Below are 20,434 nucleotides of genomic sequence, written 5' to 3'. Positions count from 1 at the left end.
ATATTATCAATACTCGATATATTTAGGTATATACTCAAGAGATCACTGCTGTAACGTTAAATCCAGTCATACACCACTTTGCGAAGGTCAGCAATAACAACATAAACTATTCTGTCACCACACAAGCCAACCTGGCTAGAACAAGTCCCCTTATTGATTAGGGTTTTGATAGTAAAAAATATAGCATTAACGGAACCCTTATATATGTCTAATCAAAATAATAACACTGGCAGACAGGACAATATTTATTTGTAACTAGATGTCCCCGCGACTTCGTTTGCGTGGACAATTTAACTTTATTTTTCTAAAATAAACTATTTTTTTTCAAATAAAAGTATCCTAAGTTAATCCTTATTACATCAGCTACCTGCCAATAAAAGTCCCGTCAAAATCGGTTCAGCCATTTCAGAAATTAGCGGGACCAAACAAACAGACAGACAAAAATTGTAAAAAATATTATTTTGGTCTATGTACCGTATTTATATTCATATACATGTAGTAAAAAACGGTTATTTCAATATTACAAACAGATACTCTAATTTTATTTACATGTACAGAAGTATAGATTGTATCTTATGCGTAATATCCACCCAAAGGGTATAAAATGAATCGATGAATAAAATATAGGTTTGAATGGAATTGAACCTAAAGTCAATGACAGAAAGCAGATGATTGAATAAGTAATAATGATTCAACTTATACAAATTGAAAATTTTATATTATTATTTCAATATAAGACAATTAGATAACATGACGTTACATTTTATGAAAACGTTTCATAAGATGTATTCATGCAGATAGTCAATTATTGAACTTTATTATGGTTAGACCTTATACCTAATATGTATTTATCTACAACTGTCCAAAAGCGCTGTATACCAACACGTATATCACCACATTTCAAGGACATGTCATGTACTTCCTTTGTAGTTTTGTACCTTGTTTAAAGTACGTGCCTCCAGGCCCGCCACTGGCAGCTTGCATCTGTTGAATTCTGTTGAATGGGCTCCATTCAACGGAGTTTTTTCTTTTGCGCTACTCTGGCCGGCCTCTGTGCCTCAGTCGAACGATGGCTGCGGTGACTGATGTTTGTGCCGGTCTTATTAGACACAAAACTGTTTTACTACGAGAAATATCCGACACAAACGTATTAGATGTTTTAGTAAAAAAAGGAATTTTCAGTGTAGGTGATCTTGAGTTGATAACAAGTGCGCCGGATGGTGAAAAGTGCAACTACTTCATTGAAGTTGTTAGTAAACAAAGTGGTGTAAAGTTGGTTGAGTTGTGTTGTGCGTTAGAGAAGGAGTGTCCCAAACTGTCCAAGGAGCTGAAGAATGATAAACACAGATTTATAGTCAATGGTGAGTACCTACCAGTGGTAACCTGTAATATTAAACGCACACATAATATATTCATGTTCTGTTTGTTTTCATGTTTTGGGGATCTGTTTTTATATTAAAAAGCTTTGATAAGAACTCACAGATCTTGGTTTTAATTTAATAAATTAGGTAGACTACCGAATTAATGCATGTATCATGTCATTATAAATTAATAACAAAATAAACGCGCAATAAATCTATTGTATATAGGTACCTATAAGTTAGAAGAAGAAGTATATGCAAGATGTATTGCTCGAGGAAAATAGTTTTAGCTTGTTTGTTTTTATTTAATGAACTAGGTACAGAAAAAATATGTATTAGAAATGGATTTTTTTATATATTTATTATTGAGAATGTCATAGCCGTACTGGTTTACTATTCCGACACCTAAAGGTCATTATTTGGTCATGGTTTTTATCTTGCCGACATGACGCTCAAAATTTTTGACTTATGCATCAATGATGGAAACACTAATAACAGACAAAATGAGAAGTGGTGGTCGGTTGGCCCCTACCACGATGGGTACAAATATACCGAGCGAAATATTTGCATAGCAAATGTTAGGTCCAACACAACGTCGACAGTTGCTAATATCTTTTAACTCCGCAATCTGGGATAACAGTCATGAAGAAATATTATTTATTTTGATATTTACATATATTTATTAGTACGTATACTTTTTATTAGGAATGATAAGAATACAATACACGCAATAATGACCTTTGATTCAATAATTAATTATTACTACTTACCTAATGAACCGATAAATAATTATGAGAAAGTTATATGTGTACATATTTAGTTACTGTTTGTTGACCATTTAAATTAAGAATTAAGACCATGCGTTGATTTGTTGCAACGGAAATTTTCAAATTGCGAGGGAACCCGACACATCTACAATGGGACTTTGATTGAAAAATTGCATGACCGTTGCCCAAAAGAAGGGGAGACTTTGCTAGCAGACGTTACTCTAAATACGTCTCAGGAAAAAAGTTACCTATCTGCAATATCAAAATAAAATCCTATTGTTTGTCTGATAAGGGTGAAAGTTCAATGGCATATGATGAAACAAATGCACAGGCAAAGCAACGGGAAGGCGGAAGGTAGTAAAATAAATAAATCTATGCGGGTGCGTTCGGAAATTGACCCCACCTCGTCTGTCATGAGATTCAATGGCTACCTATTGTGTTTCTAGTTATTCCGGTTTATGAGTCAGACGTTACCTACTTACCCACATTCATGTAAGTAGGTATTAATTATTTTAAAGCTTATGACAATTGGAATTAGATCAATTATGGTTTAGTCACATTATAGTTTTGCGTTGTCGTAATAAAATCATTAACCGCCATCAATAAGGGGTGATATTGTACAGTTTTGTTATGCTTCGACCAACTCAAAGTCTAATCACTCCACTCCATCCTAAGGTTGCTTGGAAGAAATCTCTATTTAGCGATAAGCGATAGCCATTGTTTGTTATAATTGTTTTTATAACGATATACCTACATATTAATTTATGCAATTGTTTTTTTCTGTGAGAGGGAATTTTCATTTCATTTCAATGTCGAAGATGGACTGCCTCTGATAGACGGTCTTGATAGACCTCATAATTTTTTCTCCTCTAATACTGTAGGAGAAAAAATTACGAGGTACGCACTACTGTCTACATACAGAATATATTGTAAGCGGTTATCACATAGTTCACATACTATATCTTTTTATATCTGTGTATCTGAATTAGCGTTTCTTATAATATAAGAATAGGCGTTCCACAAAAATGACTACAGGAAACAAAGATAATAAAATCTGCACAGCCGAAATCGGCGAAAACAATTTTATTCTTATTTTATCATCACGTGACACTAACAAAAAGGTTATCAGGTTTTTTTATGTATGATAATGGAATGGAACACCCGCCTGCGCTAACGGTTTATGCTGGCGGGGCACAAGTGGAGGATGATAAAATGAGCATGAGGTTAGGTCAGTTAGCTCATCGTGACAAATTCCCCAGGAATTTATCACAATGATTCTTAGGGGTAACCGCTTAGAGGTCTACCTAACATGGTACATTGATAGCAATGCAGTTATTAATCCACATTACTATCAGGAGTATTGTTTAAAACTCACCAGACGAAACAATACCTACATCAAACTAATCACATCATGTACCAAAGACGCAAAGTAGGTACCTATTGAGTACAATGAACTCAACGTGACAATTACCTTTTGTTATTAAAGCGCTCTACAGACATTCCAAGGATCTTGTGTTCTTGGTATGGTTCTTACCTATAGTAAAATATGTACATGTAATAATAATTACCCAGGACTATTACACGTACATATAATACTATAACAGCGTCAGACGAACAGATAGCCAGACGTACAAAAAAAAAATATTTTTTTGATGAAAGTACATGTACTTACACATGCAGTTAGTTAAAAGCTGTTTAAAATGAAATTAAAAAAATAACTGAACAATTAAGCGCGCCATCTAGTCTCACGGTGGTGGTACTACTACTGTGGTACCATAACACAAGCACAGCCTGTGCTTGTGTTATGGGTTAGTACACAAAACTGATACAAACAGATAGAAACTTTTTATTTGTAAATACATAAATATTATATGTACATAGAAAACACCCAGACCGCTACAAACAATCATACTTATGAATACGAATGTTTCCAGCGTGCGAGGAATCGAACCCGCGACCATAGGATATAAGGCGGTGTGTTAAAACGCTAGATCATAGAGGCCGAAATTACAAACACAGATATACATGAATTCTATTATTTGTATAGATAATACCACAGACAATATTTGGCTGAAGCTCGCGTTCTTCACCGTAGCTTTGTTGTGACTAATCGTATAAAATACAATCGAATTAAGTCCCTCTTCCTTTTCAAAGTGTATTGAAAATTGAATTAGCGTTGTCTTACTGTTTACAAAAGGTCGTTGCAGCTGCAGATGTTACATTACCACGTGTTTGTGGCGCCAAAGTTATATTTACAAGGGAGTCTCAATTACTCAGACAGACTGAAAATACAAACGGTTATTTTTGGTGTACAATGGAGTTTATTTATACGAGCCGTGTCGTCCATTGTACGGCTAAAAGTCAGATATTTTAGCAACACCGTAAATGGATTTAGATTAATTTAGAAAAAATAGAGTACCTATAGCGCGGTGGTTAACACCTCACCAGTGTAGTGATGAGGTGTCGCCACGTAATTTATTGTTTTTATTGTAGTATGTATGGCAGTGAGTATACAGTTGAAGTAATTGTACATTGGTAAGTTTATTTGTTAGTGTACTACATGTAGTTAGTAAAGAGTACATTCGACGCGGAGTCGTAACGTAGATTGACTTTACACTGAACTTACATCTATGTTATCTGGAGAGGTACTAATGGAAGGGTCTCGAGTATTGACAGAGATTTTACTAGTGTAAGCACAAGAGTAAGAATAACGGATTAGTGGACTGTGTGCTAATACTCGACTTTCGTTGGTATATATGTATAAGCACAGATAACATAATATTTAATCTTGAATATGTTCAATCATAATATTATAATATTACATGAAAAATAATATAAAATTAAAGTTTGGTAAAGAGTAAATCGTATTGTATGTAATATAGTTCGCGATAATATTCAACGTTATTATCCTAACACTTATTCCTATCCTTTGCATTTGACAAAAGAATAATAATAGAGAGTAATATAAATAGAAATATCATAACTATTTCATAATTTTATAAATAAAAATTATATCTTTAGTAAAGTATATCGTTTAATACTATAATACTGCATTAACTTAAATATGACGAAATTTGGAAAGCTAAAATTATAAAAATTAAAGTCAAATTCCCAAAACTTTTAATTCTGGAATCTAAGCGAATTGTTAAATAACAGTAGTTTTATATGATATACATTTCAACTTACTTGATGACTTGCATTTTTTAATATACATTATTGCATAACATAAAAATAAGAATGTATTAATTTTATGCAGTCTGCTCGTGCCATGATCGCGTCCTGCCATTTATAGCACGCATGTGCCTTGGATCACCTGCCGAAGTTTAAAAATGTAAATATGGCCATATTTGCGTACATCTGTCGCGTCTTTAAGTTTTATCTTTTTTTACTTATTATGTTTTACGGCTCTGGATATAAGTCCTTGTGAGTACAACCTTATCAAATATGTTTCACAATAAGTAAGTCAAAATAGAAGAAGCTGTCCGATAATTGCCATATTCGCAAAAACTAAAACGTTATACAAACTCGCTTCAATTAGCAGAAACAACTGTCAGTCTTCATTAAATTAAGAAAATATCATGAATAAAAAAGACAAACAACAAACAGTTTCGAAGCTGAAATAGGTTAATTAGACGTTTGACATTTTTGTAAAAAAAACTTAAACCGGCTAGACTTTTGTATTGAACTCACACATGTAGGAAAAGACATTTCGGCCAATATTTTGATAAGTTCTTATTACTCATTACGAACTAGTTGTGCTGTTACATCTTTCACATATATTTTTTAATGGATGATAATAATAGCCCGAAATCATTCACACAGCGCCATCTAGTCCCAAAGTCAACAGAGTAATTATAGGTACAAACTGTAACTAACAGAGACGTATTCAAACTATTTGTTTTAAATACATACGACATATATTTACATTAAAAACACTCTGACCAATACAATCATTCATGTAGACAAAATGTTTTTATCTTGAGAGGAATCGAACCCACCACTATCGAAGTATCGATATCCATAGACCACTGTAGACGTCAATGATATGATGATTGAATGGTTCTCTCACTTATGAAAACGTTGTATGCTGAAGGCGTACCATATGAGCAGGTCAGTTATCAGAATTCACAAGGAATCACTCAGTGGTTTCAAAAAGGGATCGCATGTAGATCGAGCTGACAAGAGTACCTACATGTCTAGCATTATTTTATACAGTTTATAAATATTCACAGAGAAATATATTGAGTATAAGTATAGAATAAATATATAAATAACCCTGAATAATTAACACACCGCCATCAAGACTCACGGTAAGCAGAGCTTGTGTTATGGGTACTAGACAGTTGATATCAATACTTAGTTTTTATTTTGTAAATACATAATAATATACCTAGAATACACTGAGACCAATACAAACTATTACACTCATGAATACAAATGTTTGTACAGTCGAGGAATCGAACTTGCGACCATCAGAACTGAAACGGTGTGCTAAACCACTAGACCAACGAGGCCGTCATAGAAATATATGTTTTGTAAAAATGAAATATTTATTTGACTATTTTAAATTTTAGTGTAATTAATAGTCGAGTTCACATAGGAGCTTCCAAAGGTAAGGTCAAAAACGTAGTGAATATACTTGCTCAGCGGTAAGGTTTAAGTTAAAAGCGTACTCAATGTAATAAGTTCAGGTCAAAGGCCGTTCAACCCTGACAGCCATTTAAGAAGTACTACAACGCAGTGCTCTCGGGCATGCTCGGGTCTCGGGAATCACGGGGTGTGACGAGTCGTGTGAACGCGGCATGGGAATCTATACATACTGCTTTTTGTTACAGATAATAAAATGGATATTTTAAATAACTAGTTATTTAAAAAAATAAGGTGCACGCAAAGATAATTGACTATTATGCTATATTTCAATATCATTAGGAGCAATTTATTTTGTTTTTTAATAGTTCTATATTTATCATAACTTACTACAAGTATTATAAATTTCAGTGTACGTTACATTAGAATTTATAATGTGCTAAAATATCTTTTGGCGAGCAATTCATTTAATCCTTACAAAAGTATGTTTTATAATATTTTACAATATACATAAGAAATAAAGTTTAATGACAGTTAAAATACAATTTGTTATGGATGGAACGGCAAACAGCTGACCATCCAAACTTATGGAACATACGAATAGAACCACAGATATCACAGAAAACATCGTGACAACTATGATGCTCCTGATTGTCATTCCTTAAGAGTACCGTATTGATGCTGTGTGTATTTAGTACTTGTTTGTGATATGAAAGCAGCAAGGCAGTGGATAGTAATTTTCCTTTTTTATACCACCATTGTGGTAATGAAGGCAATGAAGCATATTGTGCATCTGATGATAAACGGCTATTGTAGCGTATGAGCACCTAAAATACCAGGGGTGTCTCTTGTCTGTTGCCAAACCTTGACATAAATAGTAAAGGTATGAAGCGATAAGTATCATACCACATTCCGTCGATTGCCTGAACAGTTTGCTTGCCACTTTTAATATAAAGAGTAAAAAAGTCCTTTGATCGATTTGCAATGGCTAATACAGCTTATCGCTTCTCGGCTTCGTAAGCATTAAACCATAAAACCCCATTGGTTAAGGTGAGAATACGTGCGTGCTAAACACCGGGTTCGATGCCCGAACTGTGTATAATTAAAAATAATACTCAGTTGCCCAACTATACTGACTCGGAACGCTTCATTGTGCGTGTCGGTTTTTGATTAAATAAACAAGTTAGGTACAAAAATGTACATACTTTTAACAATACATTTTTCGAATTATTGTAATGCCGAAAACACATATTGCATAACATGTCAAAGAATCTTTGAAGCGACAGAAGGCGAACTTATTCCAGATGGACTAAACGATTACTTGAATGACGAGCGTGCATGGCAATAGTTGTTCATGCACGGGATTTTCATTTAATGTTAGACATAGACACCTATATAAACATACAGTGTAAATAAACTAGCTTTTAAAATAATAATAAAATAGTCAATTGAGTTTCTTGCCAGTTCTTCTCAATTGGATCTATATACTAAAAAAATAGGGAAAAAATGAAAATTATAATGTAAAAAATTTGACGTTCATAAGCGGCTACTATGTCCTATATGAAAAAATGATTTTTGAATTTTAATTTCATTTGAATGGACATGACTTTACTCTCAGGGCACCACCAGAGGTTTGTGCCTCGGCTCAAGCCGTCATAATTTCGATCCCCTTTTCAGTTGAACGCAATCATAAAGATTTTGCTTCTTGTACATTCTAGAGTTAGAGACGAACTTCTTAGTATTCCATAGATTTACAGTGCCGGGTCCATCATGTAGCAGAGAGGGAAACTCCGAGTAGTTCCCGGGACTTGTGACACGGGTGCTTTAACGGGCCCTTTTACGTATGTTAACTCACCTTCACCGCTTGTGTTTCTCTCCCTCCTATCCAAATAAGGAGGAGTCTGGATTTAATATAGAATCTACTGCAGTTTAGACATACCGACGAAGACTATTATTCTTTTAGAAGGTTGTAGAGAGATTTCGTTGGTATACCTCTTGCTTCCACATCGACCGCATATAAATATATATATATAATTTAAACACTGTATTAAGTAGTTACATGAGCAATTAACACAAATAAAAGTAATATAAGTGATAGTAAGGTCGACATTACTTTCCAAAATGTTAACCCGAGAGACAATATTCGTGTAACAAGGCCAGAGTTAGATTAGTGCTATATCAAATACATAACATGCCATACAACTATATATATATATATGCTTCTCTTTGCAAGTTATACTTCATTTTTATAAATGCGATAAACATTAATATATATACACAAAACATTTATTATACAGTAATTATTAAAGTGTTTTACGCATTTCATTTGATATAATTGCAGTTTTTGTATACGCAGCTATTTAATTATATTTTCTAAAGCTAATTCGAATTATTATTTTAATATTAATACTGCATAAAGTAAGTATAGGAAATAGGACTTTACTAGTTTTATTTTAAATCGATTTTGCTATTTATGGTTGATAATTAATTATTGATGCAAGTTTAACGTTAGCATCATTGATGTCCTATGAATATTACTTACTAGTGAGCAAATGATCACTAAGTCTTACTGCTGACCTTAATTTTTTCTAAGTACCTCATGTATGTATAAAATTCTCATATTCTTTATAATATTAATCCTAATAACTACTGAAAAGTATACTATGAAATATATCAAAAGATATTGCCACATTATAAAATGTTTTCGTTAGAGATATAGGAATCTCCTAGAACGGCACTGTACCTATTCGACGTAGATAGAGTATAATATCTCCGTCTATGGTATCTACGTGACCATATTTGTGTGAAGATGGATTCTCAGTGTTGACATTATTTTTCCTATACATATACGGAATATATTCCGTAGGTTCGTGCCTTATACAGTCCACAAATTTCTGCCACGCGGAGTTATTGTATCAGTAGTCTCATACCTATTTCACAAGTACCTATAATACATGTTCCGCTTAGCTAAGGACTAGATGGCGCTGTGTGAATTGTCTTATATTACTATTATATTTCTGAGATGTGGATATGTGGAGTAACCTTGAACGATTGGAATCGAGGTCAAACATAATGACGACATTATTATACATCTGTGTTTAAGCCGCTAGTTATAATAAATTGTAGTTTTATAATAATAAAAATAATCCGTGACAATTCTCACAGCGCCATCTAGTCCTTAGCTAAGCAGAACTTGTAATATAGGTACTAGACTACAGATACAAATACCTAAATACATTTTTATTTGGAAAATACTTACATGATATACATAGAAACAGAACAATCATCCTCATGAATACAAAGGTCTACCTTGCGAGGATTCGAGCCCGCGACTATCGCAGATAAGACGGGGTGCTCAACCATTAGACCAGCGAGACCGTCAATAAGTTATCCTAGTAATATTGTTAACAATCTGTTAGGAACCATGTGTGGCGAATGTTCTCAAAAATAACAAAATCCCAGACCGAATCCCTTGACTGGTCTATATAATAAAAATCGGTGTCCGTACATGGAAGATATTTGAGGAGCTTGAAGGAGATTTTGACAACGTTATAAAACATAATACGAGTATGTATGTTTGTAGTACACCATTATCATTGGTGGCAATCAAAGGATAATAAATAAAGGACCGAGGCGATGTCATCTAGTAATTAATTAATTAATGCAGTGGCGTACTGAAAATTACATTTGAATTCTGATTAAAAAAATTGTAAAGTTACTTACTAATTTGTACTTTTTAGAAATTGTAAACATTATTATTATTATCAAAATTTACACAATACAAATTGGTTTTCTTCTTTTTCTCATTTTTATGTAACCATGCGTTATTCTGTAAAAATTTCATCGTAATTCCTCTAACTAATTTTATATTATACGAAAAGTTATAAAATCCATAGTCATCTTAAATATATGTTATATGTAATTAATATGATGAAGAAATTTAACAAACTAAATTCTAAAATGTGTAATAATATTTTATTCTTTCCTTAGTTTCACAAAATCATAAGGAACAATTCTCGCTGTTTGGAGCGAACTTTATTAACACGGTCATCTCTGGATGACCTAATTGCGACGAGAATGTTAATTTCATTGACTTCGTAATAAATAGCAACACGGTTTATATGCTATAATTTCAAGGTTTTTTTGTTAATATGCACATACACATACATGTATCTTATACAATATTTTTTTGCAGAATATGTTGCAAAAATATATTCTAGAATTATAACAAACAAAGAAGGGTTGTACAACGTTGTGTCATATTTGAGGAAAACTGGAACGATTGTCTGGTCTGGGCCCATTGCTGGCAATGTACTATCAGGAAACCGTCATGGTCAAATCCCGAAGAATGCTGATGGACTGAGACTGGGACTAGAGACTGAAACACGATTCTCATCATTTATCATCAGACATAAAAAATACCCTATTACTATTCGCAAGAAGGTCCCCTTTGTAAGGTATAATGTTTGGCTAGCTATAATTGTGCTGTGAATTTATTTCAACCTATAATTATGTAATTAATTTCTTTAATAATTTGAATTGACTTTTATTAGTTAATCTGGTAATTAGAACAATGTAGGAATGCTTGTTTGCAGGGGAAAAGGGGATTGTTTGTAATGATGATCACCAATCCATGATGATCTTATTGCTAGTAATGTACCACGTCGACCTCAACGCGGTTCCCCCTGGAAACTATCGTGATAAATTCTTGGTGAATTTGTCACCTCAACGCGATTCCCCCTGGAAACCATCGTGATAAATTCTTGGTGAATTTGTCACCTCAACGCGGTTCCCCCTGGAAACCATCGTGATAAATTCTTGGTGAATTTGTCACCTCAACGCGGTTCCCCCTGGAAACCATCGTGATAAATTCTTGGTGAATTTGTCACGATGGGCTAACTGCTCATGCTCATCTTATCATCCTCCACTGGTGCCCCGGTAGCGATAACCGTTAGCGCTGGCGTGTGCAATATTTCATTATCAACCATAAAAAAAATGCTTGTTTGTCACAGTATAGCTTTTTTAAATTGCGTGTAAACATAACAAAAATTGGGTATGTATGGCGCCATATTTCCGTTAATTTCATGGAATAAACTACCATGGATTGTTTAAATTTCAGAGCCTCTGGTTCCCAGAGATTCGATCCCACGTCCCAATCTATTGTTTGAACGAGCGATTGTAATAGAAAATAATCAGGCGTACACAATTTCTTTTGTAAAATATGTAGTCTGATGAGGCATTGTTTGTAAGGAACTGAGTTATGGTTCGACGAAACTGTATAAATAGTCACTATTATGTAGTTTGCCAAGCTAATAAAAAAACATACATACAAATATTGTTAGATTATTGATGGATATGATTTCTTGCACTGTGCAAACATTTGTATTGTGAGTCTGAGTGTTTGTATCAATCTTGGTATTTTCTATGTATATTATTTATTTACAACCATATATCAGTTACAATACAACACAGGCTCTGTTTAGCTTGAGACTAGATGGCCCTGTGTGAATTGTCCTGATATTATAAAAAAAGCGGAAAACAACTAGTATTATTAGTTGAGTATATCCGTTAGTTCCCTCTTCACTACTAAACGGCTGAATGGATGTTAATATTAATGTGAACATATGTATGTTGATTGTATCAGTATGGCCATCTTTTGTTTAGAAAAACAGCAGATAAAGTAACGGGCACTGCTAATGTAATATAAATATTAGATACACATGTCTCGATGTTCTAATCGGATATTACTCTTACATTATTTACATATATATAATGTACTATATTTTCTACTAGCTGACCTGCGCAATTACGTCTGTATCACACTTACTTGACATTTATCATTATATTTCACCCCTATTATATAATATCTTTAAAAATGATGACCTATGTATTATTCTGGTCTATAAACTACATATATTACTATAAAGTTTAACGAAACTCCGTTCAGTAGTTTTTGCGTGATGTTTGTTACTCTAACAAACATCTATCTATCCATACATACAAACTTTTGCGTTTATAGTAAGATTATTCTGGAATCAAAGTTATTTCTCCTTCATTTTATATAATTATTTATGTAGAAATAACTCAAACCACACAGAATGTACTATTTTAAATGAATTAATGAATATTTATTGACAACATACATTCAATCAGACATACAGTCAATAATTTATATTATAACTGAGCAGTAGTCAATTGTTGCTAATGTGGTCATCACTCAGCAATCAGAAATGTGATCACCACTTAACAAATTTAATTGGAAATTAAATTTGACATCGACACAGAGTTTTAGTCTAAGATAGACTTGAACGACCATTTGTGTATAAAGGATTCTAAATCATAATACATTAATAATGATAATATCCGAGGACCATTCAGGTTGCGTCATATAGTACTAATCTAAGCAAAGCTTGTGTTGTGGGTACTAGACAACTGATATAAATATATATTTTTTTGTATTTTTTTTAAATCGCAAGTAAAGCAATATAATATAATATATATCTATTTATTTATCAATTTTATTACATCATTTTATATTATTGTATTATTTATATATGTAACAGTCATAACAAACTTACCTAACCCTATATGTCGACAGAGGCATTTCGTCTACATTCTAAGTTCATTTGACTTTTAGTTTAATATCTTGTAAAAAATGGGCAAAGCAGGAGTGGCGAAAACCCGGCACGCTATACAAAACTCGTTAAGTAGACATTAGTGGTCTTTGTCATGCCATTCTATCATTTAGCAACAATATGATAAAAACGATAAATATTTTTGCCATTTCCAATTATCTATATTTAATGACCTCAGGATACAGGTGCCTCTAAAGTTGGTTGATTAAGTAGTATTTATTTGTGTTGATGTAAAATACACATCAACACAAATAAATACTATTATATTATATAATTAATCGATTTTTACACAGACGATATTTTCGTCTAACTTATGGTAGAAAAAGCCGTACCAAATAATCACCCAAAGAAATACACAGACCAAGGAACCTAAATTATCCATTAAGTATTTAAAATGAAATATTTATTTAATTCATTATCATGCTAAGATGTATTATATTTATGAAGTAGAATATTTCATCCTTACTTTTTGGTGCTATGTTAAATTTAAATACGTATAATGTATGCTACATTATACGTAGATTACACGTAGAGTACATATATTTTTTGCACCGTACATGCAACAGGCGTGGGAATCGATATCATAATGCCATACGTAGACGATAATATCTGGATATAGAGTTTTCGTTGATAAACCCACGAGTACTTACGACTTAGTATAATTTAATCCACTTTATATGGACACTCGGGTTAATACATCAACGCACGTACACATCAAACGCGACAGTAGTAAAACCGCCATAGTGTTTTATTGCCCTGTGACCGGAACGTACCCATCTATAGAATTTATTGTTTTTTTCTTATCCCACCTCCATTGTATAAACTAGTTTTTTCCCGGACAAGGCTCGTTTAATTGACCGGGATGTAACATATAATACCGTGTTGTTTAAGGTGAAAAAATATTATTAAAAGGCACTATTGGCTTGCTAACTATTAGCATTATTATTGTTGCAAACTTTGTACATTATTATATATTTGTTTTTGTACCAATTTTAAATGTTTTTTTTACTGTATTTAGTATTATTATATTTTTTATTGACACTTTTGCACTTTTACTGTTGGACCTTTATTATAAGTATTTACCATTTTCTATCCATTGTTTGGTTAATGTCATACATATAGTCCATTCATTCTATCGCCCACAATTATCAATGGTCGACCTCCACGTGATCTCCCATTGGATGTCTTCGTGGTTAATTTTTTCCTGGTGAATATTACACGGAATAGTGGCTATTGGTCTCACTTTAACGCGATCATGTGGTAACCATCATTGTTAGTGACTAATGAAATAGCTACCATGGAGTCACTACTAATAAAATTCTCACCATTTCATCAAGCATAAATAAAAGTACGTCTATCTTAAATTTTGTTACAATTTATGAGCTATTGAGGCACCAAGAGGTAAGAAATAAACAAAGTCACATTCATATTATGAACCCGTAAATATGTTATCATTCAAATGTGGTAATTTATTATTTATCGGCAGCAGTATCAGTCAAAATAATTACTGAGTATATGTCAGTAATTAAACTGTGCGATATGGCTTTGTTCTATGCCGTTTAATAGCCATTAAATATTTCTTAAAAATAAAATTACTCATTTTAAAAATGGAACGTCGAAAATAGAGCGGCGATAATGTTCTGTTTTTTTTATCATCTCGTACATTTCACAGCGCCATGAAGACATCAACTACACAAAAAAAAAATATAATTAGTTAATTATAACAACATACTTATATATTTTTTTATTAAAATTACAAAATACAGGCAATATTCCTCAAACAAATACATTCTAGTAATAATTTTATAAAATTAGCACTGATGACGATAAAATTTAAGTTTTTTTTATATTTGCACCATTTGCACCATTCACATTATAATCATCATAAATAATAATATTTGTTCCAGGTGAGCTGACTGCCTGTTTACTATTCCAGTCACTTAAAAAAATTAAAGACAAAAATGTCCCTATCTCATTTTCAGAAGTGAACTCTTTTAATCAAATTATAAAAATATATACTTACTTCATATCTTTATTACGCAATATATTATTAGTAATGTTTAACGAGCTTGTTACTTACTGAGAAATGAAGAGAACAAGTTAATTATTTTTAGTACGTAACAATGACATAATTCTGCTTAATTGTTACTATTGATATAATAACATTTATATATGCATGTGCCCATTGTTGTGCGTGCAATATGAAATGTGCATACCGACTAAGTAACTTCAATAATTAATATTACTTTTGGTACCACCCAACAGTTATTTAAGACTTAATCATTACATAGTACAAAATAAAGTCGCTACCGCTGTCTGTCGCAATGTATGCTTAAATCTTTTAAAGTAAGCAACGGTTTTTGAGGCGGTCATTTTTAATAAATAGATGTATACCCGTACTAAGCCGGGGAGAGTAGCTAGTATTATATGGATAGAATAGAATAATTCTTATTTTAGGAAACTTTAACTAATGCACAGTTGCCTATGACTCCGTACTAGGTTATGCCTGCGTCGTACATATCAAAGCAAGAACTTAACATTTATACAGCGATTAGCGATTATAATAATAATAATGGCAATAATATTGCGTTTATACAGTATATAAAAACCATTATTATAATTTACTCATCTCAGTAAAATGTTAATTCTACTTTTCTAATGATTTTCTAAAGCACTGTTGAATATGTAGCGTTTTTTAGCTATCTTGAAAGTCTTGGATTAACGTTCTACAGCTGAGAGAAGCAAGAAGGTTATGTTATGTGAATAGTATTATAAAAAAGTAAAGTAGTAATTCATAAAAAAGTAAAATCAGCAAATCCAATTACAATAATAATTGTAATTGAAATAATCAATACAATTAAAATGATAAATAAATAGATGTAAGGAAATTATAAGTATATATTTTTTACAATATAACCATTTACATAAGTTTCGTTGAATGAGTAATGATGAAATATAAGAGTGTATATTTTGGACGGTACTATAGATACATTCAAATATAGTACAGGCTCATTTTAAGACACATTTAAGAGAATAATGCATAAATTATAGTTGAATTGTAGAGATAAATAAAAACGCCATTATGGTATTTTCGCGTCTCTGTAATAGTATTTTTATTCATAAAATAAACGAATGCTGGGCATTTGAAATTAAAAAATACAAAGAGTTAATATGCATCATATAAACACTATCAAATGTAACCAATCAAGACAATTATATAAAATAAATAAAAAGTTAGAGTTTAGACTACTATCTGTTAGTAAAAACCTATGAAATCTATTTAAATATATAATTCTCACATGCTGAAGTTTGTACTCATTATTAGGTATGTCAGAAGGTATCTACGTCGAACTTCGATAGGAAACTGTGGTCAGCAGTTCTGCACATCATTATCAAATTACAAACTCTTACAGACATATGATACGGCCGGTGTACACGTATAAAAAGACTGATTAGATCACCATTTTATTATATTCATACCTATAGAAATATATATTTATTTGTTATAAATTTACATGTTTTATTTTACACTATCTGACACTCGCAATTTCGTCTGCGGTACAGTTACAGGTTTTTGCAACATTGTTATTGTAATTACGCTCGTGTTAGTTGCACCGTGATGCTATATCGTTTACAGCGTTTGGATCAGTAGATTACCTCGAATATACAAACTCACAAATTTTACATCTTTATAATATTCGTTTAGATATTATAACTAATGTAATTACGACTTTATTGAACACAATATGCAGTGGGCAAGGATTATTGGACTGTGGACTAATAACGTCATTGCTAACAATATATGGTACATTCAGTCAGGACTACATAGAGTCAGGTTAACCTCTATGCGGTTCCCCCCGACAACCAAACGGAATCGTCTTTCTTTGAAAGTACATTGATTTTGTTTTATTTAACCGTTTTGTGGAATGTTACAGAATATTTATATATTTATTTAATGTCGCAAATTTGAATTTAAATGAATCTGTATTGTTGTAAACATGTACAACATTTATTTGAAAAGAATACGAGCTGAGTTTCTTGTCAGTTTTTCTCATCTCGAAATCATTCCGAACTGACGGCAGATTTGATATATCATAAGAATCTGTAATAGATTTGAATGAATAAAGATATTTTTAATTTGAATTTGAAATCAGTAATTTTTTAACCAATTAAATAATTGTTTTCCAGTAACTTAATAAAAGAGTTTCATAATCGGTTTGTTGTTTTTCAGATGACGTCAATATGTACCATTGAAATATAATTTAATTTCGTAATAATTTCCCAACCGTTGACCAGCGTATGTCCGTGTATATTTCTAACATAAACAACATACATGCCCAACCAATCTCACTTCGTATTTAGATACCACTTGAAAGCATTGCGTGAATAAGAAATGTAACAGAACTTACCTGAAAGCAAAGGTCGGTGAACTATAGTTAACAAGCAGTGAAGGATAAACAAACATACAGCGATAGTCAGTGATAGAATGAACAAATACATGTGAAACAACGTGGATAGGGTGCGGCGGTACATCAAGCGGAAGCAGACTAGACAATAGATAAATTGTTTTTTTATTACTCTATCCACCTCGACTTCACACGAAAGTGTTAATGAAGAAACTGATATTGGAATCTACCCTTTACATTACAATCATCAATATTAATAATACGCAGATAACTTAAAACTAAGTTTTTGAATTTATTTTTCATATATCTTCTTTAATGATTAATATCATATTTATAAAAACACATTCGCAAATAATGCATTATTTTAGAAGAAATTTGATTACCTTATAAAGCTATAGTGAGTAGTGAGTTAAGCATAAAAAATAGACATATGTTGTCGCGGAGCTGCTTTCAGAACTTTTAGAGGAGAACTATTCTGTCATACGTATCTTTTGCATAACTTTAACCGTTTACGCAGCCCACGCAACGGAAGCACTCAAAATTTATATTTTTAAACATTTTTTTTTGTTTACTGCTCTGCTTGGTCATAGTTTAATATTATATAACGTATAGCACTTAACGGGGTGGAAGATTTTTAAAATCAGAATAGCAAAACCGGAGATTATCCCGAACAAATAAATATACAAACATTACCTCTTTATAATATTAGTATAACTATAAATTAATTTAATTAGTAAAAAAATGATTTTTTGTAAATGATAATAATGTTTTTATAGAAAAAAGTTAAAATTCATAGCGCGGACAATATTAATTGATTGCACTAGGAATGAGTGCGTAGCGGTTTCAATGTTCAATATCATATGCCTCTTACTTTTTATTGTGACTTCTAATGAGTGGTAGAATAAAAAATATGATTATTCCAAAGAGTTTGTTATTTCTATTTTTAATGAATTACACAAAAAATGCAGTCAAATTGAGAAATGAGATGTGAGGCCATACCTTTATGTTTACTCATTTGCTGTAATGACTAGGTGTGATGTAACCTAAATTAACATCAGTGCAATAAGAAATGGTATTTATCTAGTTCATAGCTACATTCATCATATACCATTATATTACGAGTACAGTCATCAGAGTTTTATTACACTCGCCACCGCGATCAGGGTTGGCAGAAATTTATTATATGAAAAAGGAGATGAAATGTAGTATGAATGTATCGTCATTTGTAAAACTTTAATATTGTTTTTTAGGCTGTTGATTAAATATAAATAAATATGACACTCAAAGTTCGTAAAAATGTTACCCCTAAGGGGGTAAAATAAAATGTTTATATGAAAAATCGTCAGTTTTGAAGCTAGGAAGCTAGAACGAGGAAATTTTTTTTCTAGTATTTTTTTTTGTTAGATTATTGAATATTTCTTTATTTGGTCAAAGTCACTATAACACGAGGTTGAAGTTGCGGGCACAGCAAGTATATATTTAATCAATAGTCTAAAAAATAAGTTTTAAGCTATTGGCTTTAAAAATGACGATACTTCGATACAAACTTTCAACCACTTACGACTCATTTTTCGTATTAACAGTAGCTTACGTCCATTTCTAGGGTCTAGACTATCAGTTTACTCATTTAAATCGGTTCAGTAGATTTGGTGTGAAAGCGCGACATACGGACAGAGTTCCTTTCGCATTTATTATATTAGTAAGGAAATGTGTTGGTACGATAATAGTCACAATGATCATGATGATAGTACCACTGTAACCATGTATTACGTTTTTTTCCGGTCAATAAACATATCCCGGTAAATCTCCCATGGTAACACTATTGCCGGAAATAATAATTTATCTGTGCACTAAATCGGTTATCGGAAGAACGAATAAATATGTCTGTCGAATATCATTGATCTGCTTAGTTGATAACGACTGCTGTCATACACTAACAGAAATGCACATTGACGAATGTCAAATCAAATAAATTATATTCCGATTTGTCATTATGATGTAATAATATATATATGTCACACATGGGTTGCCTGGTCAAATCAAAATGTGTCAAATGACATGACTAATAATTTTAATCATTAATAATGAAAAATCATTAAAGTACGAATATCTTAGCTTAAAAATCGTTATAAGTCGTATCATCATATAATTTTATTCTAAAACAAATCTGTCACATCAAAGGAGTCAATAGAAAAAGATTGCAATGGTCGCTGCAACCACATTAAACTTTTTATTACCGTCGCGGGCAATCAGATAGACATTCGATTACTAACACATAAAATGTAAAATAAATTGCCTTTTCTCGGAGGCAATTGTCACACTACGACGCACCTTACCACGTTTATTTGCGGTACAGTGCGGTGAATCCGTTCAAAAGTTTACATATATGTTTTTGCTTATTGTTATTATATGTGTGCTATGTATTATTTAATGCTAATGGAAAACTAATTGAAATTCGACCATTAATTTAGTTTCTAAGTTTGAATATTATTAAGGTTCTATTGTCAAAAACTAAACTTATATAATCTATCTTATACAACACGAGAAAAAGCACATAGGATCGTTTTAGATTAGGTTTTAAGGCTATTATATTATAAATATTAAAAATAATTGTCATAATTAATTATATTTTCACTCAATTTAAAAAGAAGATAACAACTTAAATGAAATTCAGAAAC

At 32.0% G+C, this 20,434-nt stretch overlaps 1 protein-coding gene across 3 annotated transcripts in view; it reads left to right on the top strand.

Moving 5' to 3' along the window:
- Nucleotides 1-1,053: 1,053 nt before the first annotated feature.
- The window catches only part of LOC131846519 (tight junction protein ZO-3-like), a 105,364-nt gene continuing 85,983 nt past the window's right edge, over nucleotides 1,054-20,434 (top strand). For 2 of the 3 annotated variants that reach the window (XM_059195846.1, XM_059195845.1), the window contains exon 1: nucleotides 1,054-1,361. In XM_059195846.1, the coding sequence (XP_059051829.1) occupies nucleotides 1,070-1,361 (292 nt within the window). In that variant the 5' untranslated portion in view covers nucleotides 1,054-1,069. The remainder of the gene's footprint in view (nucleotides 1,362-20,434) is intronic. The other variant, XM_059195850.1, reaches the window with a different exon arrangement.

The sequence above is a fragment of the Achroia grisella genome, unplaced genomic scaffold, assembly GCF_030625045.1.
Source record: "Achroia grisella isolate CSIRO2021 unplaced genomic scaffold, CSIRO_AGI_Agris_v1 utg511, whole genome shotgun sequence".
Classification (NCBI taxonomy): Eukaryota; Metazoa; Arthropoda; class Insecta; order Lepidoptera; family Pyralidae; genus Achroia; species Achroia grisella.
The sequence above is the reverse complement of the archived record's forward strand: the minus strand, read 5'-3'. Positions and strand labels throughout refer to the sequence as shown.